The 25,755-nt window shown below is 39.3% G+C and overlaps 1 protein-coding gene across 1 annotated transcript in view; it reads right to left on the bottom strand.

Annotated features, from left to right (window-relative positions):
- The window catches only part of LOC139938706 (IgGFc-binding protein-like), a 97,654-nt gene that overhangs the window by 48,762 nt on the left and 23,137 nt on the right, over window positions 1-25,755 (bottom strand). The window contains exons 24-63 of the mRNA XM_071934322.1: window positions 24,928-25,105; window positions 23,455-23,777; window positions 22,437-22,592; window positions 21,564-21,714; window positions 20,135-20,317; window positions 19,215-19,417; window positions 18,574-18,748; window positions 17,718-18,037; window positions 17,031-17,186; window positions 15,430-15,618; window positions 11,914-12,061; window positions 11,049-11,231; window positions 10,610-10,812; window positions 9,904-10,081; window positions 9,456-9,778; window positions 9,163-9,318; window positions 8,852-8,999; window positions 8,542-8,724; window positions 8,059-8,261; window positions 7,607-7,784; window positions 7,163-7,485; window positions 6,875-7,030; window positions 6,605-6,752; window positions 6,301-6,483; window positions 5,815-6,017; window positions 5,345-5,522; window positions 4,901-5,223; window positions 4,608-4,763; window positions 4,338-4,485; window positions 4,032-4,214; window positions 3,540-3,742; window positions 3,068-3,245; window positions 2,619-2,941; window positions 2,330-2,485; window positions 2,063-2,210; window positions 1,757-1,939; window positions 1,272-1,474; window positions 796-973; window positions 352-674; window positions 59-214 (exon numbers count right to left, since the gene is read on the bottom strand). Of these exons, the coding sequence (XP_071790423.1) occupies window positions 59-214; window positions 352-674; window positions 796-973; window positions 1,272-1,474; window positions 1,757-1,939; window positions 2,063-2,210; window positions 2,330-2,485; window positions 2,619-2,941; window positions 3,068-3,245; window positions 3,540-3,742; window positions 4,032-4,214; window positions 4,338-4,485; window positions 4,608-4,763; window positions 4,901-5,223; window positions 5,345-5,522; window positions 5,815-6,017; window positions 6,301-6,483; window positions 6,605-6,752; window positions 6,875-7,030; window positions 7,163-7,485; window positions 7,607-7,784; window positions 8,059-8,261; window positions 8,542-8,724; window positions 8,852-8,999; window positions 9,163-9,318; window positions 9,456-9,778; window positions 9,904-10,081; window positions 10,610-10,812; window positions 11,049-11,231; window positions 11,914-12,061; window positions 15,430-15,618; window positions 17,031-17,186; window positions 17,718-18,037; window positions 18,574-18,748; window positions 19,215-19,417; window positions 20,135-20,317; window positions 21,564-21,714; window positions 22,437-22,592; window positions 23,455-23,777; window positions 24,928-25,105 (7,989 nt within the window). The remainder of the gene's footprint in view (window positions 1-58; window positions 215-351; window positions 675-795; window positions 974-1,271; window positions 1,475-1,756; window positions 1,940-2,062; window positions 2,211-2,329; window positions 2,486-2,618; window positions 2,942-3,067; window positions 3,246-3,539; window positions 3,743-4,031; window positions 4,215-4,337; window positions 4,486-4,607; window positions 4,764-4,900; window positions 5,224-5,344; window positions 5,523-5,814; window positions 6,018-6,300; window positions 6,484-6,604; window positions 6,753-6,874; window positions 7,031-7,162; window positions 7,486-7,606; window positions 7,785-8,058; window positions 8,262-8,541; window positions 8,725-8,851; window positions 9,000-9,162; window positions 9,319-9,455; window positions 9,779-9,903; window positions 10,082-10,609; window positions 10,813-11,048; window positions 11,232-11,913; window positions 12,062-15,429; window positions 15,619-17,030; window positions 17,187-17,717; window positions 18,038-18,573; window positions 18,749-19,214; window positions 19,418-20,134; window positions 20,318-21,563; window positions 21,715-22,436; window positions 22,593-23,454; window positions 23,778-24,927; window positions 25,106-25,755) is intronic.

Here is a 25,755-nt window from a genome sequence, read left to right as displayed (position 1 = left end):
TTTTAAACAAATAAGGACAATCCACTGATAAAAACTATTTTTATATTAAGTCACCAACCAGATATCCATCTGGTAGAATAAAATCATCATGCTTGTCTCCGTTGAATGTTCCACAAAGACCACAAGTTCTGTTCCAGTAGGCTTGAGGAACTGTCACCATGAAGTCTGTCTTTTTATTCCAAACAATCTCCAACTGGAAGTCAGTTGTTAAAATCTGAAACAAAGCAATATCAAACAAGGTATCAGGACACATTTCAAAAAGCCAAAATGATCTTTTATTAAGGTGGTTTTTAACCAAAAAAATATTGTAAATATTAAACTTTCAATTAAACTTTGAACAAAAAGTCTCACCACATTGGGACCAGAATTGTAGATATGGACTCCATCAAGACGCATCGAGGGTAATGTTACAGTCACACCGTTGATTCGCACCTCTCCATCCCTTAGTAGAGAATACAAAGTGCCTCCAAACTCCAATCTAACTTCTTGAGTGTAGGATACTCGTTCAGAAGGCTTGTTTTTGACATTCTTAGCCATCACATGGAAGGATGCAAGAGCTGAAGTGTTTCTGCAATCTCTGACAAGAGTGTAATCACAATCTCCTTGGAAGTCATACTTCAGACCGTCAAAAGTGACATAATGTGGATCTCCCCATGCAGTACATACACCAGGAGCTGTATTCAGACAGGAAGACAAATTAAAGCAGTGTGGAGCTTTTTTGATATTAAGCCTGAAAGCAACTGTAACAAATTAGCCACAGGATTTAGTTTAGGTTGTAACATATTCATTTATTACCTGCTTGGCAGTTGAGTCCATCTCCAGTAAAACCTCTCTTACAGTAACAGTCCCTAACACCGTTCTTGATGGCACATCGTGCAGACTCGTGACATTCCATACTTGTACATATCACATCTCCAGCTTCACCACAAACACATTTCAAAGAGCAGTCATGAGACACCCAAACTCCATCATTCTAATTGTGAAAAGAATGAAAACATCATCATAGTAAAAAACTACTGTAGGAAATATCTGATCACCATATGAAGTTGTGATTGTAGCGACCGGGTACAAATTTTAATTTGTAAAGAGTGATGCAAAAAGAAAATCTCTAGTCATAGATATTAATGACAAAATCGGGATCAAATTTTAACCACAAATTGCAAGTTCTCCACTCCACTCTAGAAACTAATTTGAATGTTTGATTAATCTAAAAATAAAAGACAATTCAACTGTCATCCTTGTTTAAAAATGGAAATGAATCTCAAACTAACTTCCAGGTATGATCCATCCTCTAAGAAGCAGCCACATTCAGAAGGTTGGATGCAGTGATCTCCTTCAAGAAGCAGACCTTCTGGACAGCGGCAGGTTTCAATACAATCATCTGCACAATTAGCAGATCCTTCTGGTTCCAGGCAGGTAGCAGGACAAGATGTACCACATGAGTCATATACCAACTCACTCCGACAATTCAGATCTACATTCACAAATAAAATGGAGAAAGGTTGTCATAAAAGTACTTTAAAACGAGGTTTAATCTCAGGAAAGTGATTGACAAAAAACATAAAAACGGGTCATTTGTTCAACAAACATAGTTTCCATCGCTCTTACAATTAATGTGGTCTGGATCATTCTTGAATTAATCTGAACAATTTTGGACAAAGTTGTTCTGTTGAGAATTTGTCAAAATAACACTACATACTAGAGGGAAGCTGCTTCAAGAAAAGAAAACAATTTTTTTTAAACCGCCTCAACATACCACATTGCGTTCTTACTGCTCTCCAGTCATCAACCATGCTTCCAGCAAGACGGCAGACATCTGCGTAAGTCTCAAGACTGGAACAGATCACGCCATCTTCAGGAAGTGTAGCACAAAGATCATACACACAAGATTCATGATACGCAACGGGATCAACAAAATCATGGCATGATGAAAATGGACCTAAAGAAACAAAATCAATACAAAAGCTTTGTTCAGACACTTTCAAAAACCTCTCGAGTATTTCATTACACTTGTTTCAATTTGGCTTTTCAAATTGAGAATGTTCAATATGAATTGACAAACCGTTTTGATCGATGAGTACAAAGCACAGATCAGTAGCCTGTCGGTATGGTTCTGTGCCCTCATCGCACGGATCTGGCATCTCTATTGTAGGATCACATTGGTCTTCATCCAAGGCCCAGCTGTTTCCAAATCGAAGTAGATCATCACTCTATAATGATAATTAAAGTTGGGTTAAAAGAAAAATGGAAAGAAGTCTGTTTGTCGTAGGTTTTTAATCAAAACAGGACAATCCACTGATAAAAACTATTTTTATATTTATTCACTAACCAGGGATCCATCTGGTAGAATGAAATCATCATGCTTGTCTCCGTTGAATGTTCCACAAAGACCACAAGTTCTGTCCCAGTAGGCTTGAGGAACTGTCACCATGACGTCTGTCTTTTTATTCCAAACAATCTCCAACTGGAAGTCAGTTGTTAAAATCTGAAACAAAGCAATACCAAACAAGTTATCAAATCACATTTCAAAAAGCCAATGTGATCTTCTAAGGTGACTTTACCAAAGAAACAATGTACACATTTCACTTTCAACTAAACTTGGAACAACAAGGGCTTACCACATTGCGACCAGAATTGTAGATATGGACTCCATCAAGACGCATGGAGGGTAATGTTACAGTCACACCGTTGATTCGCACCTCTCCATCCCTTAGTAGAGAATACAAAGTGCCTCCAAACTCCAATCTAACTTCTTGAGTGTAGGATACACGTTCAGAAGGCTTGTTTTTGACATTCTTAGCCATCACATGGAAGGATGCAAGAGCTGAAGTGTTTCTGCAATCTCTGACAAGAGTGTAATCACAATCTCCTTGGAAGTCATACTTCAGACCGTCAAAAGTGACATAATGTGGATCTCCCCATGCAGTACATACACCAGGAGCTGTATTCAGACAGGAAGACATATTAAATCAGTGTGGAGCTTTTTTCATATTAAGACTGAATAGAAACAAACTGGAACAATTTAGCTACAGGATTTAGTTTAGATTGTAACATATTCATTTATTACCTCCTTGGCAGTTGAGTCCATCTCCAGTAAAACCTCTCTTACAGTAACAGTCCCTAACACCGTTCTTGATGGCACATCGTGCAGACTCGTGACATTCCATACTTGTACATATCACATCTCCAGCTTCACCACAAACACATTTCAAAGAGCAGTCATGAGACACCCAAACTCCATCATTCTAAATGAAAAGAATGAAACCATCATAATAGTAAAAAAAAACACTCTACTGCAGGAAATATCTGATCACCAATTGAAGTTATGATTGTAGCGACCGTGTACAAATTAAGAGTGATGCTACGAGAAAATCCAGTGTAATAGATGTTAATGAGAAAATCGGGATCAAATTTTAGCCAAAAATTGCAAGTTCTTCACTTCACTCCAAAAACTGATTTGAGTGTTTGTCAAGGTTAAAAACTAAAACACAATTCAACTGTCATCCTTGTTTAAAAATGGAAGTGAATCTCAAACTAACTTCCACGTATGATCCATCCTCTAAGAAGCAGCCACATTCAGAAGGTTGGATGCAGTGATCTCCTTCAAGAAGCAAACCTTCTGGACAGCGGCAGGTTTCAATACAATCATCTGCACAATTAGCAGATCCTTCTGGTTCCAGGCAGGTAGCAGGACAAGATGTACCACATGAGTCATATACCAACTCACTTGCACAATTCAGTTCTACATTCACAAATAAAATGGAGAAAGGTTGTAATAAAACTACTTTAAAAAGATGTTAAATCTCAGGAAAGTGATTGACAGAAAAACATAAAAACGAGTCATTTGTTCACCAAACATAGTTTCCATCGCTCTTACAATGAATGTGGTCTGGATCATTCTTGAATTAATCTGAACTATTTTACGACAAAGTTGTTCTGCTGAGAATGAAAAAAAAAAAACTACATGCTAGGAGGAAGCTACATGTATATCAAGAAAAGAAAACAAATTTTTAAAAACCGCCTCAACATACCACATTGCGTTCTTACTGCTCTCCAGTCATCAACCATGCTTCCAGCAAGACGGCAAACATCTGCGTAAGTCTCAAGACTGGAACAGATCACGTCATCTTCAGGAAGTGTAGCGCAAAGATCATAAACACAAGATTCATGATACGCGACAGGATCAACAAAATCATGGCATGATGCAAATGGACCTAAAGAAACAAAACCAAAACAAAAGCTTTCTTCAGACACTTTCAAAAACCTCTCCAGTATTTCATTACACTTGTTTCAATTTGGCTTTTCAAATTGAGAATGTTCATAATGAATTGACAAACCGTTTTGATCGATGAGTACAAAGCACAGATCAGTAGCCTGTCGGTATGGTTCTGTGCCCTCATCGCAAGGATCTGGCATCTCTATTGTAGGATCACATTGGTCTTCATCCAAAACCCAGCTGTTTCCAAATCGAAGTAGATCATCACTCTATAATGATAAATGAGTTTGGGTTTAAAGAGCAATATTTGAAAGAAATCTTTTTAATGTAGGTTTTTAAACAAATAAGGACAATCCACTGATAAAAACTATTTCTATATTTAGTCACCAACCAGGGATCCATCTGGTAGAATAAAATCATCATGCTTGTCTCCGTTGAATGTTCCACAAAGACCACAAGTTCTGTTCCAGTAGGCTTGAGGAACTGTCACCATGACGTCTGTCTTTTTATTCCAAACAATCTCCAACTGGAAGTCAGTTGTTAAAATCTGAAACAAAGCAATATCAAACATGGTATCAGGACACATTTCAAAAAGCCAAAATGATCTTTTATTAAGGTGGTTTTTAACCAAAGAAATATTGTAAATACTAAACTTTCAATTAAACTTTGAACAAAAAGTCTTACCACATTGGGACCAGAATTGTAGATATGGACTCCATCAAGACGCATGGAGGGTAATGTTACAGTCACACCGTTGATTCGCACCTCTCCATCCCTTAGTAGAGAATACAAAGTGCCTCCAAACTCCAATCTAACTTCTTGAGTGTACGATACTCGTTCAGAAGGCTTGTTTTTGACATTCTTAGCCATCACATGGAAGGATGCAAGAGCTGAAGTGTTTCTGCAATCTCTGACAAGAGTGTAATCACAATCTCCTTGGAAGTCATACTTCAGACCGTCAAAGGTGACATAATGTGGATCTCCCCATGCAGTACATACACCAGGAGCTGTATTCAGACAGGAAGACATATTAAATCAGTGTGGAGCCTTTTTGATATTAAGACTGAAACAAACTGTAACAAAGTAGCTACAGGATTTAGTTTAGGTTGTAACATATTCATTCATTACCTGCTTGGCAGTTGAGTCCATCTCCAGTAAAACCTCTCTTACAGTAACAGTCCCTAACACCGTTCTTTATGGCACATCGTGCAGACTCGTGACATTCCATACTTGTACATATCACATCTCCAGCTTCACCACAAACACATTTCAAAGAGCAGTCATGAGACACCCAAACTCCATCATTCTAATTGAAAAGAGTGAAACCATCATAATAGTAAAAAAAACACTCTACTGCAGGAAATATCTGATCACCAATTGAAGTTATGATTGTAGCGACCGGGTACAAATTAAGAGTGATGGAAAAAGAAAATCTCTAGTCATAGATATTAATGACAAAATCGGGATCAAATTTTAACCACAAACTGCAAGTTCTCCACTCCACTCTAGAAACTTATTTGAATGTTTGATTAATCATAAAATAAAAGACAATTCAACCGTCATCCTTGTCTAAAAATGGAAATGAATCTCAAACTAACTTCCAGGTATGATCCATCCTCTAAGAAGCAGCCACATTCAGAAGGTTGGATGCAGTGATCTCCTTCAAGAAGCAGACCTTCTGGACAGCGGCAGGTTTCAATACAATCATCTGCACAATTAGCAGATCCTTCTGGTTCCAGGCAGGTAGCAGGACAAGATGTACCACATGAGTCATAAACCAACTCACTCCGACAATTCAGTTCTACATTCACAAATAAAATTGAGAAGGTTTGTAATAAAACAATGTTAAAACGATGTTTAATCTCAGGAAAGTGATTGCTGAAAAAACATCAAAACAGGTTGTTTGTTCACAAAGCATAGTTTTCATCGCTCTTACAATGGGTGTGTTCTGCATCATGCTGAATTAATCTGGCGGCTATTTTGGACAAAGTCATTCTGTTGAGATTTGTCAAAAAAAAATTACATACTAAACAGAAACAGCTTCAAGAAAAGAAAACAGTTTCTTAAAAACTGCATTAACATACCACATTGCGTTCTAACTGCTCTCCAGTCATCAACAATACTTCCAGCAAGACGGCAAACATCTGCGTAAGTCTCAAGACTGGAACAGATAACGTCATCTTCAGGAAGTGTAGCACAAAGATCATAAACACAAGATTCATGATACGCAACAGGATCAACAAAATCATGGCACGATGAAAAAGGACCTAAAGAAACAATATCAATACAAAAGCTTTGTTCAGACACTTTAAAAATCTCTCCAGTATTTCATCATTGTTTCAATTCGGCTTTTATCAAAATGAGAATGTTTCATATGAACTGACAAACCGTTTTGATTGATGAGTACAAAGCACAGATCAGTAGCCTGTTGGTATGGTTCTGTGCCCTCATCACAAGGATCTGGCATCTCTATTGTAGGATCACATTGGTCTTCATCCAAAACCCAGCTGTTTCCAAATCGAAGTAGATCATCACTCTATAATGATAAATGAGTTTGGGTTTAAAGAAAACAATTTGAAAGAAATCTTTTTAATGTAGGTTTTTAAACAAATAAGGACAATCCACTGATAAAAACTATTTTTATATTTATTCACTAACCAGAGATCCATCTGGTAGAATAAAATCATCATGCTTGTCTCCGTTGAATGTTCCACAAAGACCACAAGTTCTGTCCCAGTAGGCTTGAGGAACTGTCACCATGACGTCTGTCTTTTTATTCCAAACAATCTCCAACTGGAAGTCAGTTGTTAAAATCTGAAACAAAGCAATACCAAACAAGTTATCAACACACATTTCAAAAAGCCAACATGATCCTTTAAGGTGACTTTACCACAGAAACAGCGTAAATATTTCAATTTCAACAAAACTTGGAACAACAAGTCTTACCACATTGCGACCAGAATTGTAGATATGGACTCCATCAAGACGCATCGAGGGTAATGTTACAGTCACACCGTTGATTCGCACCTCTCCATCCCTTAGTAGAGAATACAAAGTGCCTCCAAACTCCAATCTAACTTCTTGAGTGTACGATACTCGTTCAGAAGGCTTGTTTTTGACATTCTTAGCCATCACATGGAAGGATGCAAGAGCTGAAGTGTTTCTGCAATCTCTGACAAGAGTGTAATCACAATCTCCTTGGAAGTCATACTTCAGACCGTCAAAAGTGACATAATGTGGATCTCCCCATGCAGTACATACACCAGGAGCTGTATTCAGACAAGAAGACATATTAAATCAGTGTGGAGCTTTTTTGATATTAAGCCTGAAAGCAACTGTAACAAATTAGCCACAGGATTTAGTTTAGGTTGTAACATATTCATTTATTACCTGCTTGGCAGTTGAGTCCATCTCCAGTAAAACCTCTCTTACAGTAACAGTCCCTAACACCGTTCTTTATGGCACATCGTGCAGACTCGTGACATTCCATACTTGTACATATCACATCTCCAGCTTCACCACAAACACATTTCAAAGAGCAGTCATGAGACACCCAAACTCCATCATTCTAAATGAAAAGAATGAAACCATCATAATAGTAAAAAAAAACACTCTTCTGCATAAAATATCTGATCACCAATTGAAGTTATGATTGTAGCGACCGTGTAAGAATTAAGAAATACATGTAGATGTTAATGAGAGAATCGGGATCAAATTTGAGCCACAAATTGTAAGTTCTCCACTCCACTCCAAAAACTGGTTTGAATGTTTGTCAAAGTTAAAAATAAAAGACAATTCAACCGTCATCCTTGTCTAAAAATGGATTTGAATGTCAAACTAACTTCCAGGTATGATCCATCCTCTAAGAAGCAGCCACATTCAGAAGGTTGGATGCAGTGATCTCCTTCAAGAAGCAGACCTTCTGGACAGCGGCAGGTTTCAATACAATCATCTGCACAATTATCAGATCCTTCTGGTTCCAGGCAGGTAGCAGGACAAGATGTACCACATGAGTCATAAACCAACTCACTCCGACAATTCAGATCTACATTCACAAAAAAAATGGAGAAAGGTTGTAATAAAACAATGTTAAAACGATGTTTAATCTCAGGAAAGTGGTTGACAATAAACAACAAAACAAGTAATTTTCAAAGAGCATAGTTTCCATCGCTCTTACATTGAATGTGGTCTGGATCATTCTTGAATTAATCTGAACTACTTTGGACAAAGTCATTCTGTTGAGAATTTGTTTAAAAAAACACTACATACAAGAAGGAAGCAGCACAAGAAAAGTAAACAATTTTTTAAAAACTGCCTCAACATACCACATTGCGTTCTTACTGCTCTCCAGTCATCAACCATACTTCCAGCAAGACGGCAAACATCTGCGTAAGTCTCAAGACTGGAACAGATCACGTCATCTTCAGGAAGTGTAGCGCAAAGATCATAAACACAAGATTCATGATACGCAACAGGATCAACAAAATCATGGCATGATGCAAATGGACCTAAAGAAACAAAATCAATACACAAGCTTTGTTCAGACACTTTCAAAAACCTATTTTAAGTATTTCATTACACTTGTTTCAATTTGGCTTTTATCAAATTGAGAATATTCAATATGAATTGACAAACCATTTTGATCGATGAGTACAAAGCACAGATCAGTAGCCTGTCGGTATGGTTCTGTGCCCTCATCACAAGGATCTGGCATCTCTATTGTAGGATCACATTGGTCTTCATCCAAAACCCAGCTGTTTCCAAATCGAAGTAGATCATCACTCTATAATGATAATTAAAGTTGGGTTAAAAGAATCAAAAGGAAAGGATAAACAAGAAATAAATAAATAAATAAATAAAATAAAAGAAGTCTGTTTAATGTAGGTTTCTAAACAAATAAGGACAATCCCAAGTTAAAAATATTTTTTTAATAATTAATCACTTACCAGAGATCCATCTGGTAGAATAAAATCATCATGCTTGTCTCCGTTGAATGTTCCACAAAGACCACAAGTTCTGTTCCAGTAGGCTTGAGGAACTGTCACCATGACGTCTGTCTTTTTATTCCAAACAATCTCCAACTGGAAGTCAGTTGTTAAAATCTGAAACAAAGCAATACCGAACGAGCTATCAACACACATTTCAAAAAGCCAAAATGATCTTTTATTAAGGTGATTTTTTACCAAAGAAGTATTGTAAATATTTAACTTTCAACAAAACTTGGAACAACAAGTCTTACCACATTGCGACCAGAATTGTAGATATGGACTCCATCAAGACGCATGGAGGGTAATGTTACAGTCACACCGTTGATTCGCACCTCTCCATCCCTTAGTAGAGAATACAAAGTGCCTCCAAACTCCAATCTAACTTCTTGAGTGTACGATACTCGTTCAGAAGGCTTGTTTTTGACATTCTTAGCCATCACATGGAAGGATGCAAGAGCTGAAGTGTTTCTGCAATCTCTGACAAGAGTGTAATCACAATCTCCTTGGAAGTCATACTTCAGACCGTCAAAAGTGACATAATGTGGATCTCCCCATGCAGTACATACACCAGGAGCTGTATTCAGACAGGAAGACATATTAAATCAGTGTGGAGCCTTTTCGATATTAAGAGTGAAACAAACTGTTACAAATACAAGTTCGATTCAGGATTCATTTTATTTTGTAATGTGTTCTTCTAACCTGCTTGGCAGTTGAGTCCATCTCCAGTAAAACCTCTCTTACAGTAACAGTCCCTAACACCGTTCTTGATGGCACATCGTGCAGACTCGTGACATTCCATACTTGTACATATCACATCTCCAGCTTCACCACAAACACATTTCAAAGAGCAGTCACGAGACACCCACACCCCATCATTCTAATTGAAAAGAATGAAACAATCATTAATGTCACTAAACACACACTTCTTGGGCAATGCTGTGATCAGTAAAAAACACACAAGTTGTCGGTTGTCAACAGTAATAGTTTAAAATTAATTGTTTTTTTAAATGAACCAACAAGTAAATCAGTTTAAACTGATTCAAAATGTGCATGAGGGATGATATTCTTGTTTTACTCATTACCCATGTGTGTTAAGTACTGTTGACCTTTGCCAAAATACCACTAGACCTGCATGAATGGCATGCCTTCTGGCTTGAGGCAGTTTGATTCCTACTTTTCAGCAAAAGTCATCACAATATTTGTTGTTATCATGATTAAAAAAATTGTGTTTTACCCAATACGAAGTAATTTCAAGAGTCAGGTGCTTAAATAATCAACACAATAAGGTCAAAACTTGTTCCCCAGTCAACTCCAAATTTTGATTCCCTGTAACCGTCAAGGTTTATCACTTAAGACATTTCAACCGTCATCCTTGTCTAAAAATGGAAATGAATCTTAAACTAACTTCCAGGTATGATCCATCCTCTAAGAAGCAGCCACATTCAGAAGGTTGGATGCAGTGATCTCCTTCAAGAAGCAGACCTTCTGGACAGCGGCAGGTTTCAATACAATCATCTGCACAATTATCAGATCCTTCTGGTTCCAGGCAGGTAGCAGGACAAGATGTACCACATGAGTCATATACCAACTCACTTGCACAATTCAGTTCTACATTCACAAATAAAATGGAGAAAGGTTGTAATAAAACTACTTTAAAACGATGTTAAATCTCAGGAAATGAAATTATACAAGCAGGGCACTTGGGGCTGACCTGGGTGAGCCCCTGGAATACTGTCAAAGCCATTCGAACATACCGGGGGCAGACCGGGGTTGACCCGGGGAAGCTTATCGAACGCACCCATAGAGGGGGCTATTGGGGCGGTTTCTGTTTACTGTTTACTCACGGCACTGTGGTACTTCCTCTCTCCATTCTCCAGGAATGCCACCTGCCTGTCGACACCTCTGGGCATAGCTCTGGAGACTATCACAAAGGAGGTCGTCCGTGGGTAATGTGGCACAAAGGTCAAACAGGCAGCCCTCATGGAATTGTGTTGGATCAATGAAGTCATGACAAGAAGCCAGAGCACCTGAAAGCGGGTATCAAAGTCATTGGCATCCATCAAAATGAATTATGAAAGTATGGAATTATCAAACAGATTTTTCAGGAGAAATTGAACACGAGCAGACTATACATCAAAACCACACAGACTCTTTTAGTCACTTCCTAAAACAATAATAATACTAGGTTCTTATAAAGCGCTTTGTCACACCCGAAGCAGCATGTCAAAGCATCCAGTCTTTTCTCAGGCAAGGTTTGTGGAGCTAAGTAATCCTTCATAGCACCAAGTAATAGTTCACATTGTGCTGGGGTGCAATATGCTGCCAATCAAAGAAGAAAAACCGTTGCAACATTCCCTTCTCTTTACGAAAAGTGCACTGAATTATTTTATGTGCACTACACAACACATGGGACATAGGGCTTTAGGTCCCATCTGAAGGACACAGTATAACTGGTTAAGTGTCTCGCTTAAGGACACAAGTGTCAAGACTGGGAATCAAAACAATACTTTGCTAATCACAAACACCTGAGCTTGTTCTTGTCTGCTCAGCCAAGACACACTATTAAAAATGACCTGTGGTATAAACGCAAAAATTGTTGGCCTTAATGTGACCCTACATTGTACATGGAGCTGACTTTTCTCAAGGGTGATGACCTCAGGTGAACAAGGTAAAAGATTCAGAGTAGAAGGGTTTATTTTATGAACGTACCAGATTCATCAAGGAGTGGATAGCACAAGTCGTTGGCCTGACGGTAAGTATCTGATCCTTCTTCACATGGACCTGGATCAACTATGACTGGATCACACAGGTCCGGATTGACTGCCCAGCTACTTCCAAAATCATTCTTATTCTCAGCCTGCAAATGAAATGAAAGATGCAATTCAACCAAATGACACTTAGAAATTGTCTAAGTCTTCAAAGAGATGGATAATTGTTGATATCTCTCTTAGCAGATTAATGTGCACTTGTTTTTAATGAGAAGATTGCCACCAAATATGTACACAAAAAAAAGTTGGTTTACCAACATAATTGGTGTTACAGTATTCATTTTTTTCCCCAAGACTTTTCTTGTTTACTTGGTCAAAATTGACTCAAAAAAACAAACGTGGCTGGCAGATGTGTCTTAAGTGACTCAATAATTATTGGGCTGTAAAACAAATTGGTCCTAGCATAACTTTTTTGGTAATCCTACTTTTGTTTAGGCTGCTCCAAAGTTTTGGAATGCAGTACCGCTTTTTTTACAGGGGGTTGATTCGCTGGGGTCATTCAAAGCTAAATTAAAGACTCACTTGTTGAGAGAGGCTTATACACACATTTTGTTTGTTTCCCCTTTATATAGGGAGAGAGTGCCTAATTGTTTTATGGATTGCTGTAGTCTCTGTATAAGTTGTTTTGCAAGTGTTGCAACACTCGAGCTCTGATTGTGACCACTAACTTTAAAGGTTTTAGGCCCCCTCTGTCCATATGTTTTAAAATGTATACCGGTGTGTTGCTATTGTTTTATGGATTGCTGTAGTCTCTGCTTTAATTTATTTGTTTTCACAATTTTGTTGGGTTTTTGAGACCAAACGGGAACCCTCCCGGACTCTCAACGAAAGCATCCAGCAGCTCCAGTCCTTGCCACATTTATCTGCTGACACGCAATCTGCTCTAAAAAAACAGAGACACCCTGACTTCTCTGTACCAGCACAGAGCTTGGGGTGCCTTCATCAGAGCCCGTTTTAAATATATCAAGTAGACACTTGCTCTAGCTACTTCTTCGGTAACGACTTCACGTGCAAAACACATCTCCAAAATTTGTCTTCCATCAGGAGAAATCACTGAAGATAAGAGTGAAATAAATGCGCACATCCACCATTTTTACACTGACTTGTATTGCTACTGCTGATACCGATGAGGAGGCGGGAGAGCACCTGCTTCAAAACCATACCAAAGCTTGACCCCGGCGAAGCAGAGGACTGCGACAGGCTGATCTCAGCCGCAGACTTGCAGTCAAAGAACTTCGTTCATTCCTTTGTAATGTGCCGCATAGATACCTGCAATAGCCTACTTTATGGACTACCGGACACTCAGATTGCCAGATTACAACGCATACAAAATTCAGCGGCCAGACTTGTCACCAGAACTCGCACTCGGGAATCCACCCATTCTTAAGGACCTTCATTGGCTGCCAATACGGGCTAGAATTGATTTTAAAGTTTTGGTTCTGACTTATCAATGTATCCATGGTATTGCCCCTGTTTATCTTCAAAGCTTAGTTCAGGAGTACAAAACAACCAGAAATCTGCGATCTTCAAATAAATCCCTGCTGACTCCCCCTGTTATAAAAACCGAGTCATACGGTTCCCGCTCTTTCCAATATGCAGCAGTTCAGTTATGGAACAGTCTTCCAGAGGTTGTTAAACAGGCTGAGACATCAGAACAATTCAAAACCTGATCAAAACATATCTGTTTACTTTGTACAATAATTGTTGATTTCCTTTTACAGCGCATAGGGACCTCACGGTGATATGCGCTATATAAGAATGGTTTTATTATTATTATTAATAAATCAGCAGGCTTGGACGGTCTTACATGTGATCTTTATCAAAATTTTTACCCCGTTCGCAAAGGTGACATTACTTCCTTATTCAATGACTCAATTGCAACAGGCTTCTTACCGGTTTCCTGCAGGACAGCTGCAATAACTCTCCTCCCCAAACATGCCAAAAAAGGGTGACTTGTTGGATGTAGCAAACTGGCACTCGATCCCTTTGCTGAATACAGCCTATAAACTTTTCGCAAAAACACTTTCAAACAGGTTGAAAAATGTGATCAACCATGTAGTATACCCACACCAAAGTTACGTACATGTACTTGGTGCAACAATGTCAATATCATCAGGTACAGTCTTATGTTTTGCAATTCCAAAAATGTGCCTCTTGCTCTTTTAAACTTTGACCAGAAGAAGGCTTTTGACAATGTCGACCACGGTTATCTGTTCAAAACCATGAAAGCGATGGGTTTTGGCCAAAACTTCATCTCTTATGTCAGATTGATGTACTCAGGAACTGAGAGTATGGTCAAAGTGGGCGGTTCACTCACTTCCCGTTATCCTTTTGAAAAGGGAACTCGACAGGGGTGCCCACAGGCCTATCGTTTTTGACTGCCACCAAACCATTGTTTAAGTTTCTGGTATTTCCAGTGCAATTTGGCCCCTTTTATTTTAGTTTGGGGGAGGGAGGTCCACTACTCTTTTATGTTTTAATGTTTTTATAAATTTTAATGTGTTTTTCTGTGGTACATGTATATTGGTATATCTTGTGCAATGTTTACATTTAAATATTTTATATGTTGCTGTACAATTGGACTTTATATTCCATGTATTCTTTAAACTTGACAAATTAACAATTCAATTCAATTGAATTGCCATTAAACCACTCTTGTATACCCTATATGCAACACACTAGACGACAGTGGCCTCAAACTGCCATGCCAAAGTGGTAACAATCTTGCCGCCTCACTATTTTTGTCACCTGAGACTGTGGTTTTGACATTGTCAAAGGCGTTAACGATTTGTACAGCCAAGCCTCTGCTGCTCGATGTTTAAATCTGATTAAAAACAAGGGACTGTGGGTTGGTTCATGGGTTTCTACGTCAGACCAACAACTTGGTTTTAAATGGAACAACGAAGGCTTGGTTTTTCTTCCAGTTCATCTAGGAAATTCAAATGCCTATGTTAAAAAAAAATTGGTCTATGTGTCGCCAGAGACTCGAACATTGTCTTTCACTTTGGAAGGGATTGTCTTAAACAATGTCTTTTCAGAGGTCGGGTCCTTGTGGCTAATCAACTGGCCGCACCCAAACTGCTCCATGTTTTGGCAACATTTTCCCAACCAGAAAGACTCATTGATGAACTCCAGGAGAAAACTTATTGATTTTGTGTGGGCGGGTAAAAGACGCTGGCTTAAGAAGAGTATTTTTTGGGGGGGATCATGACAGACATGACAGACGAGGATTGGGTCTTACGTGTCTCCGGGCAAGCATTCTCACTTTCCGTTTCAATTACCTCCGTACTTTCCTGTAGAAACCCAACGACATTCCATGTTTTCATGGTTTTGAGTTCATTCGTTACTCTTTCAGGCAGTACCACAGACTTCAGCTTGATTTTGAATTATTTACCACCAAAATTTACCCTAAGTTCCTCCTGCATCTTCCCAACTTCAACAATGAGTTAATGCTTGCCTGGTTAAAGATACAAGCTCGAGTTGCAACACTTCCCACTGATTTAATAAGGTAGATGGCAGAGACGGGAGCGGCCTCGCGACATGTGGGACCCGCCTCATCAAGGACCTTATGGATATGAATACCAGATCCTGGCACCATCCAGAACATTTCAAGAAGGATAAAACCCTCAGAATATCCACCAGATGCCTGTCAAAAGACCTCATGGATTTCCAAGGCCTCATCACTTCATCTTTCAGCAACTTTGATGTCACCGGACACAACCGAGCCCTGGACAGGCATGAAGAGAACAATTAGCCGTCCCGCACCTCATAACATCACTGTCATGACCGACACAGATAGACTGACAACATCCACAAAAACCCTGTGCAAATGTTTCGATGAAACACTCAAGGACCTGCGGAAAAAGATCCCCATCCACTGACAGAGAACAGGAAGATCAACGAAAATGTAAACATTCAGTGAAAGAATATACATCATCTTCCGACCTCCAAAGGGAAGGAGATTTTCAGTACAAACTCCTTCATAACATCCTTCCATCTGTACAAGCATGTCAAGTTTTACACCACCTTCAACCCAACATCTCGTGTGTTTGGATGGTGTGGTGACGACGGCACAATAACAAATCTCTCCCTAACCTGCCCGGCTATTGACCCCTTGCACGTGTATCACACGCGGCGACCAATGCCACGCTCACCATGTTGGTGGGCAGTTAGGTTTACGCGTATTAACGCCGCGTCGCCTAAAATGCACACTTTCACTGCATAAAGCGCAACATAGTTAATATAAAAATGCACAGTGAAATTGCCCACCAGTATGGCGCATTCAAGATTTTTCTGCTGATGACGCCAGGTGAAATGGGTCAATACAGTCATCCCAACCTTCTCCATATTCTACTGCAAAGGCCTAACCAAACGCTGGACTTCACCATTTACTGGACCATCGTCGAACATTTCAAAGGTCGCCCAAGCAAGGTCATCCGTCTCTCCAACAACTTCATTGTTATTTTGAAACTTGTTGTTTATTGGTTATATCAAAAGTCAAATTTCTCTGATCCCTTTGTTATCTGGTGAGTCTTATCGTGTACAAGGTAATGTCTGAATTTATGCTTTGCAAGTCTCAGAACAATTTGCCCACTGTTCCATACACAACGACATTTTCACCATTGTAAAGGACAAAATCACCTTTTTAATACAAGTTTATTTCTGCGACTGTGCCAATTTTCGGTTGGTTTCTTTATTAATTTGTTTGTCTTGTATATGTGTTTGTTGATAATTCAATGGAACAGCTCAATTATTGTGTATACTGTTTTAAATTGTTTTGAAGCAATAAAGTTCCATTTAAAAAGTCAAAAGCATGTGTATGGAGTTAGTAGGATTTTTTATTTATTTATTTATTTTTTTGAGGGGAGGGGGATGGCTGCTTTGCATGTGTTTTGACATAATTTTGTATTGTTTACAGTTTTCTGGGATTTTTTCATGGAATGTTATTGCTTTTTGCACCTTTGATGTTTGAACTTCCGCGGATGGAGAGGGTGCACAAGAACTTATTATAAATTATTATTATCATTATTATTGTACAGATTGAGAAAGTGTTCTTACCGGCAAGCCACTGGGAAGAGTAAAGTCATTCTGGCTGTCACCGTCGAACGTTCCGCACAGACCACAGGTGTTGTTCCAATACTGGTAAGGAACGATAACTTCAACCGCAGTTTTGCCATCCCACTGGACGGAAAGCTGGAAACTGGTTGTCAATATCTGCAGATGCCAAATATAATATTAATTATGTAATAATGGATTTATCTGGGCAAATTTCATGTTTTTGTTTTTTTTTAAGAACGCAAGACTTATATAGTCTATAGTTTACTGCCCCCAGGCTAAAATCACTGGCCTCCAGACTGCTCAGAAAGTACTAAGAAGGTATTGAATATTGAGTGGGTGTGTTGACATTGAATTATTTGGGTCATTAAAATAAATAAAAAAGTACTTCTGCCTGGGGCAGCCAGCATTCCTTCTGGTTTGTGTATGATCACAATAAGACCACTGTTTGGAGAAGGAATAACATGGAAGTAACAGGTGTGAGTTGCCAGATAAAAATGATGTTTTATTAAATGAAGCTTTCCAGTGGCTTCTTATATAGCGCCCATGCATCACTCAGTGACGCTCAAGGCAGTTTTTCCTGCAAGGTTATGGGACTACGTTTTTAATTACGAGACCTACTCCTTTTACATAGCACCATGTAATTACAAAATGCTGTAATAAAAATAGCTAAAGAACAAAATTTCTTACCACATCAGTACCGCTCAGCCTGATGTTGACACCATCAGCACGCACGAGAGGCAGCATCACGGTAACACCATCAACACGAACCTCCTTCTTCTGGCGTAAGGCATATGTTACATTGCCAAGTTCCACTACCACCTCCTGAGTGCGGGAAACTCTGTCAGACGGTAACCTCTTCACATTGGTCACAGTCACATGGAAGGAAGGCTCAGTGGAGTGTTTACAATCTCTGACCAGAGTGTAGTCACACACGCCTTGGAAATGATACTTGCGACCATCGAAAGTGATGTAGTGCGGATCTCCCCATGCAGTACACACACCAGGAGCTACAGAAGATATTGATGAAAGAATATATCATTTTTGTTTTTAAATTTATTATATTTACAAAACTGAGAGTCATTGCTGTCATAAAGGGTTTGGATCTTAGATTAATATTTGAGGAGGTATTGTTGAAATGATTTTCCTCTGGTGAAGTGTGAACCTTGCTGTTGCCCCTGTTGGTGATAGTGGTTGTCTGTTCTGCCTAAATATGTTTTTTTACAGGGCGGGTATTTGTTGACAATGTTTGTGGTAAGACAACCTTATAGAGGTGCTTGTCACGTGTTCCTTGTTGTCACTCACTGGCTTTGTCTTTATACAATTTAAACACTAGTACATATTGTATTTTTTCAGTCAAAGTTACTTTCCATGGATTTTATCATGAAGTACAAAAATAAATGTGAATTTTTAATTGAGTAATTGCATACACATAGTAATGAATCTTTTAACATAGAAGGATAAATTTTTATTTCCAACATGCTCTGAATAAGTTAACTTGAGTATTCAAGAATGAAGTTCTACAATTGAAGCATTTCATACTCACCTCTTGAACAGTTTCGACCGTCTCCTGTGAACCCGTCAATGCAGTAGCAATCCCTGACACCATTCTTGGGGATGCATCTCGCGAACTCATCGCACCCGTAGTCTTGACACTGTAGTTGGCCTCCACTACAGACGCACTTTTGGGAACAGTCAGTCGCTAGCCAAGTTTCTCCAGTCTTAAAAACATCAGTTAAAATTGTTATTAGAATCAATGACTGATGTACCTCTTCTAAAACAAAACCTCCCCATGACATACCATAACAGTGGCTTCTTATAAACATGATATATCGCTCATATCCCTCACTCAGAGACACTGGCGCTCAAATATTCAGAAATTTTCCTGCAAGGTTTGTTGAGCTACATTTTTGGATTATTAGACCTGTTCCTTCACATATCAGTATACTGCCAATCAAACACGGAACACTTGGGCAAACCCCTTCTCTTTACGAGAAGTGCACAGGTTCTTTTTATGTGCATTACATAGCACACAGGACCTACATGTACGGCTTGACGTACTATCCAAAGGACACAGCAATAATGGTTAAGTGCCAGTGCTCTGCTGAACAGAAACACCAGTGATTGAGCCCCTGCTCTTAGCAGCGCGGCTATGACACCCAAAATATATATTTGGCTTCCTCTTACCTGTATATAAATCCCATCTTCCAGCAGACAACCACACTGCGATTCTTCAATACAGCGTCCCCCGTCCAAGAAAGTCCCGTTCGGGCATCGGCAACCTTCTAGGCAGGGCTCTGTGCATGTGGCAGCACTATTTCTGTCAACACATGTTGGTGGGCAAGCTGTTGCACATTCGTCATACACCTTGCCTTCTTCACAATCAAGACCTGGTGGATATTAAGTAATAGTACTACTACTGACTTCTAATGGATATGTATTTGTTTGTACTTATTTTATGCCTCTGAAGAAGATCCGGTTCGGATCGAAAGCTAAGGCCATCTACCCTATTTCTTATAATACTGAGTTTTTATATAGTGCTTTATCAAACCTGTTTTGCACATCACATCACTCAGCATTTTTTCCTGCCAGATATGCGGAGCTATTTTTTAAAGTATGAGACCTATTCCTTTACATAGCATCTTGTAATGGTTTACAAGGTGCTGCAGCGCAATATGCTGCTGAACAGACAAGGATGGAACACTGAGGTGAAACCCTTTCTTTTAACAATTTTAAGTGCACTGTTTTTTTTTAATGCATTACACAACACAAAGGACCTAAGCTTAACTTGATATCTGAAAAAAAGAAATAATGGTTACGTGTATGTGTCTTGCTTTAGAACACAAGTGTCACGATCAGTTGGAAACACCAGAGCTTGAATCCGAAGTTCTGATCCGCTCTGCTTCAACACACCATAGAATGATCTGTGTGAATTTTGATTCAACTAGTTTTTGGTCTTTTTGCTGGCATAAATTTTGCATTCATTTACAGGGAAGTAAGTTTGATTTCTGTTTGCGTTGTACTATAAGCAGGCATTTCAATCAAACTAACTTCCCTGACATGCCACTCACATAGGTTTTTTTTTATTTGACAATAGTCAAACTTACCACACTTTGGACTGGCCCCTCTCCAATCACCTGGGGTGCCTCCAGCCCTCCGGCAGGCATCTGCATAGCTATTCAGATTGTCACATAATAGTTCATCATCAGGTAGAGTTGCACACAGATCATACAGACAAGAAGAGTAGTATGGCGATGGGTCCACAAAGTCCTGGCACGACCGGAAAGGTCCTGTGAAAAAAAATATGAATCAATCTCAAATTAAAAGAGATTTATTTACTACACAAGGTACTTTTGATTTAATTCAGAAACAAGAGTATCACATCCTTATAAGGCTGAAATGTTACACGGCACTTAACAGTTGTATGGCTTCAGACTGGCAACCTCTAACAAAGATATTGACAAAATAGGGAGACTGCCGACATAGGCAGCTACGTGTAGATAGCTCAGTTGGTAGAGCGCTGGCACGTTAATCCGGAGGTTGTTGGTTCGAATTCCACTCTAGTCAATTCTTTGTTCAACCCCAAAATTCATTTCAAAATTTACTCAGTCAGTTTCCCTTGTGGTTTATATTGATAATTTTAAGAAGACTTGCTAGGGACATTGGGTGCTTCCAGCTGATCTTCCCGACCTAATGAGAGGTAGACAGGGATGGGCAATCTTCAACATGATTCCGACCTCGGTCGACTAGAGAGAGAGAGAAGAAGACTTAAAACTATCAAGTTATAAACCACAACGACAAACTGACAGGGACACAATTTAATATCGAAATATTACTCATAAATACCTAAGACAGTTTTGCTATTCCTATTGGTGGAGAACGCGTCACATGGGGGTGTTTAAACCTTTGATAATGGCCAGTAAAACGTGTTGAAACATGGGCGTGACACGTGAGCTTGCACCTGTGCTTACAAGACAGTTTCTTCATTCCTATTGGTCGAGAGCAATGGCCGGGACAGTTGTGCCAGCTCACGCGATATGCGCACGCGCACAGCATTCCCTTATAAGGAGTTGTTTACCTGGGACCTTATCATTTCATAGCTGGAGGGGTGTTGTGTTGAAAGAAACCATCAAAGTGTGTAGAATCGGTTTTCCTCAACTTCGTCTCGGTAAAATTATCAAGAACCAAGCCTCGGCGGGTTTAAACCACTAGTTGAAAACCTCTTCACCACACATCGATTCCCTTGTTTAAATTTTACCAAGTCAGTTTTAACCCTTGTTTAAACCCTACAGGTTCATTCATGATTTAAGGTATGTGATTTCTAAATCAATGTAACCCCTGGCATTATGATCTTCTCCAATGTTTTCTCCGATACTCATTTTCAAACAAGGTGAATTAACTTTGTCCTGAACAGAATATCTGCTGGCTCTCTCTGACTACATGTAACTTTGACAAAGTCCCTTAGAACAGGGGCTAGAGGCAGGGAAGGAACCAATAAGCCAACCTGAATGTACTAAATGATACAAATCATCTTACCAGACTCCTCTATGAATATGTAGCACAGATCTCTTGCCTCCAGATACAGGTCTGAAGTTTCATCATCACAGGGGTTTGGTTCATCAACACCAAAATCACACTCCTCAGGATTCAGTACCCAGCTATTTCCAAAATCAAATGTACTAGATGTCTGTAGGAAAAGTAATATTGAACAGTGTCAGTATATAATATAAATTGATATATCAAACATTAACTGCTCACTACAGGAAAGCTCCATTAAAGAATAAGGCCAGAATAAAACATCCTTTTCATCTTGACCAACTCACACCTGTTATCTCCTTGTAATTACTTTGCCAAACAGTGAACTCTTACCGTTTTATTGGATCATGAACAAGGCAGTACACGTAGTATTGCTCACTGTCCCAGCTGCTGTGGCAGATTAACTGCTCATGCATTAAGTTGGATGACCCAAGTAATTTAATGTAAACACACCCACTCATTGAAAAGGAGAAAAAACTTTCAAATTTTGCTGGCCCAACTCAGAAAGTCTTTGATGGAACTTTCCGTAAACCGTAATTTAGAAATACTCAATGCAAGATAATATATTCATAAGTAAATTAACCTATATGGCAACAAACTGCAGGATAGTTAGTTTACCCGACACATTTATATATGTACTGACTCTTTGCACAATGCAGAGTGTACCTCCGCACACTGATGAGCATCTCCCAGTGTTACAAATTTTTGTAGTCAACTCCTTTGCATCATTTTGACTCATACTTTGCAACCTTTTTTAACAAAGACCTAACTTTTCGTTTCAAGATAAATTTACAAAAAGTGATAATGGGCTGATAATTTTACCCTAGCCGAGCAGTCCATAACAGGTTTTCAAGGACAAGAATGGATTCTTACCAGTGTACCATCCGGCATGGTGAAATCATTTGACTTGTCTCCGTCAAATGTTCCACATAATCCACAGGTCCTATTCCAGTAGCTGGAGGGTAGGGTTATTTCAGTGGCATAGCCACGGTCGTATTTGATGATCAGTCCAAAATTTGTGGCAATTTCCTACAGGAAAAAAATGCATTCAAGAACTAATTTTAAAATAGAATTCTTCAGAACTGTGTCCCTGCAGTACATGTATACCGGAGGGAGGAATACCGGAGGGCCCAGTGAAAAACCTGGCATACGTGTACATGTTTACAAGAAAACCAACCCATAAACTCACAAACAGCCTTAGCCTGGTATCGAACCAGGCAAGCCAGGTGAGAAACAATAATAATATCAAAGTCTTATATAGCGCACGTATCTACCAAACAAGGTACTCAAGGTATATACAAACTTTCAGAAAGATAGGTTATTGAAGTGATAAATTCTGAGACCCAATTACATGTATGTAGCACCTAAAGGATTTACAAGGTGCTACGGCGCATACAGCAGCCACAGCCAGGAACACCAGGGCGAACCCCTTCTCTTTTCGATAAGTGCACTGGGTTCTTTTACATGTGTTGCACAACACATGGGACCAAAGGCTTTACGTCCCATCTAAAGGACAAAGCAATGGTTAAGTGTCTTGCTTAAAGACAAAAGTGACAAGGCTGGGGATTCGAACCCACACTCTGCTGATCAGAAACACCAGAGTTTGAATTTGGTGTTCTTAATCGCATGGCTATGACGCTTCCGAAACAAGCGCCTTACGCACTACTAGCAACCCATGCCACGGCCGATACCTAGATTACTTTACAAGACAATATCTAAAAATATAAACTCTGCCATTCCATTGAATTTTTTTTTCACTAATCTGTATTTTTGCACTGAAGAAATATTGACAAATATTTACAAGCAGACTATCTGTTTCAATTGAGAAATCACTGAGATCCAAATGCCCCCTTCCAATAAAAAAATAAAATACTGAGTATTAAGTACTTACCAAATAAGCCCCAGCATCTCTAACTACGACCTCGGATGAGTGTTGAACGGGGAGTGCCACTGTCACCCCATCGAGTCGGAACTCACCCCCTCTGAGGAACAGAAACACTGCACCCATGTACTCCAAACTCAGCTCCTGTAGGTACGAGACTCGGTCCGAGGGCTTCCTCTTGTTGTTCTTGACACTCAGGTGGAAGGACGGAAGGGAGGATGTGTTCAAACAGTCTCTAATCAGGGTGTATTCACAAGACCCTTGGAAGTCATACATGAGGCCATCGAAGGTAATGTAGTGAGGATCCCCCCAAACTACGCATACTCCAGGACCTGAAGATAGGATCAAAGGAAACAGTATTTTAGACATTGCATTGTGAGGTATCAATATATATTTGGTTTGCGGTAACACCATGTGTGTATCTACTTGCCAGGTAGAGTTTGTTCTTAGAGAACTCTCTTGCTTTATTCTATTACAGACTACCGCGGAGTAGATGTTCGGGGGTTCGGCATGTTCAGTTCGGAGACTTCTCAGTTCTGAAAAGAACTGTCCTGCTTTTTTAAATATTACCCCGGCGGATGGTATAGAAAATAGGCTGGGACATATAGGCTGTACATATGTACATTAGGTTATAGGATCGTGATTAACTGTACTGATCAAAGTAATCGTGTAAAGTTGAGAATCGTTTTCTGAGTGCACCTTTCAACAATTTCTTGGTAAAATTAGGGTATGTTGAGCCTTATAATTAGAAACAGTGTGATATTTTCAGGTACTGTTTAATTTTACAATCAATAATGTTTGGGCTAAGTACGCTAACTGCAGGCATACAATAGAATTTTTTTTTTTCGTTGTACAGTTGTGTACTGAAATTGTACACTTCAAAATTTGATTTTGCCTTTTTTATCGAACAACATCTGCTCTCGTGTTTTTAACTGCCGTTGTGCTCGATGCCCGTATTGAGAGTCTTTTCTGTCTCTTTCTTTCAGTACCTCTTCCACTCCCTCTTTCTCTCCCCCCAGCCCATTCCTTCCCCTTCACCCCAGTGCTTCTTGTCTGATTGTCTACATATTTGGCCATGGCACTTTGTAAACCATTACATGGTGCTATGTTAAGGAAAAACACTTCAAAATTCAAAAAGTAGCTCTGTATACCTTGCAGGAAAAAAAAGGACTGCTTTGAGACACTAATCAGGTGTTACAAAGCCCTATATATGAAAACTACAAACTTATTTGATTATTTATTATTACCATTTATTTTTCTGAGGAACAGAAAGCCAGGTTAGATCTGGTCCCAATTTCATGGCAATGTTGACTGCAGTTCTGCACTTAAACTCATAATAACCACAATTAGGTGCCTGAAGCCCAGTCTGTGGCAAGCAGCGCTGTGAAATTTGGCCCAGACTGTAAGCAGAGTTGGTGCCTACCATATCTACAGGCTTCAGGAACCAAAACTGACATTAAACATGAATGTATGGCGTCATACCTTGAATGCAACCACCTTCCCCGTCACTAATGTAGCCTTCTAAACAGTAGCAGTCTCGCACACCACCTTTAATTGTACACTCAGAGTTTTGCGGACAGGAATATGTACTGCAGAAGAAGCTGCCAGAATCACAGGTACACCTTCGTCCACAGTTCTCATCTATCACTGTACCTCCAGACTTAAACAAAAATAACAACAACAACAATTCTTGAAACTGTCATCTAGAGGAACTTTTGAAAAGAGGAGTTTTTTAAAGTTTGAATAAATAATTTCCTCGGTGGAAAAAAAAGCATCACTCCTTTTGGTACTTGATACTTTTAGGCCAGCCTCCTCATTAACCCCCTCTACTACAATAATCCACACAGGAAGCAGATTCTGCAACTCACACTAAAGTGCAATTCATGCCCTTTACTACATGTTGCCGAGGAAAGGATTTTTGGAGAGTATCATGCGGAAAAAGTGGACAAGATTTTGGTCGTCGCACCAAGCTCTCTGCTGGAGCCCAACTGTTTACGTTTGTACATGGTTTGCGTGCAGTCAGCACAAAAGACATCCTGGAACTTGCAGGTGTGATATTATCTACATAAAGCAGCAAGATCTTATTTTCCTGCTGTGTTTACAAGATAAGATTAGTTCTTCAGGCTGGTTATTTCAAATGCATGTCAGCCATGACTGTCGTCCTGAATTGCCCACATGGCACTTAGTTGCGATCGTGTGATATTTTTGTGACATTAAGAACAGTTTGTTCTTTGACTGGAAACAATATGGATATATAAATTGCCACAGCAGATACTATCAATGTGGAATAGAACCATTGCAAATCATGGC

This window comes from Asterias amurensis, chromosome 6 (genome assembly GCF_032118995.1).
Source record: "Asterias amurensis chromosome 6, ASM3211899v1".
In the NCBI taxonomy this organism is placed as follows: Eukaryota; Metazoa; Echinodermata; class Asteroidea; order Forcipulatida; family Asteriidae; genus Asterias; species Asterias amurensis.
The sequence above is the reverse complement of the archived record's forward strand: the minus strand, read 5'-3'. Positions and strand labels throughout refer to the sequence as shown.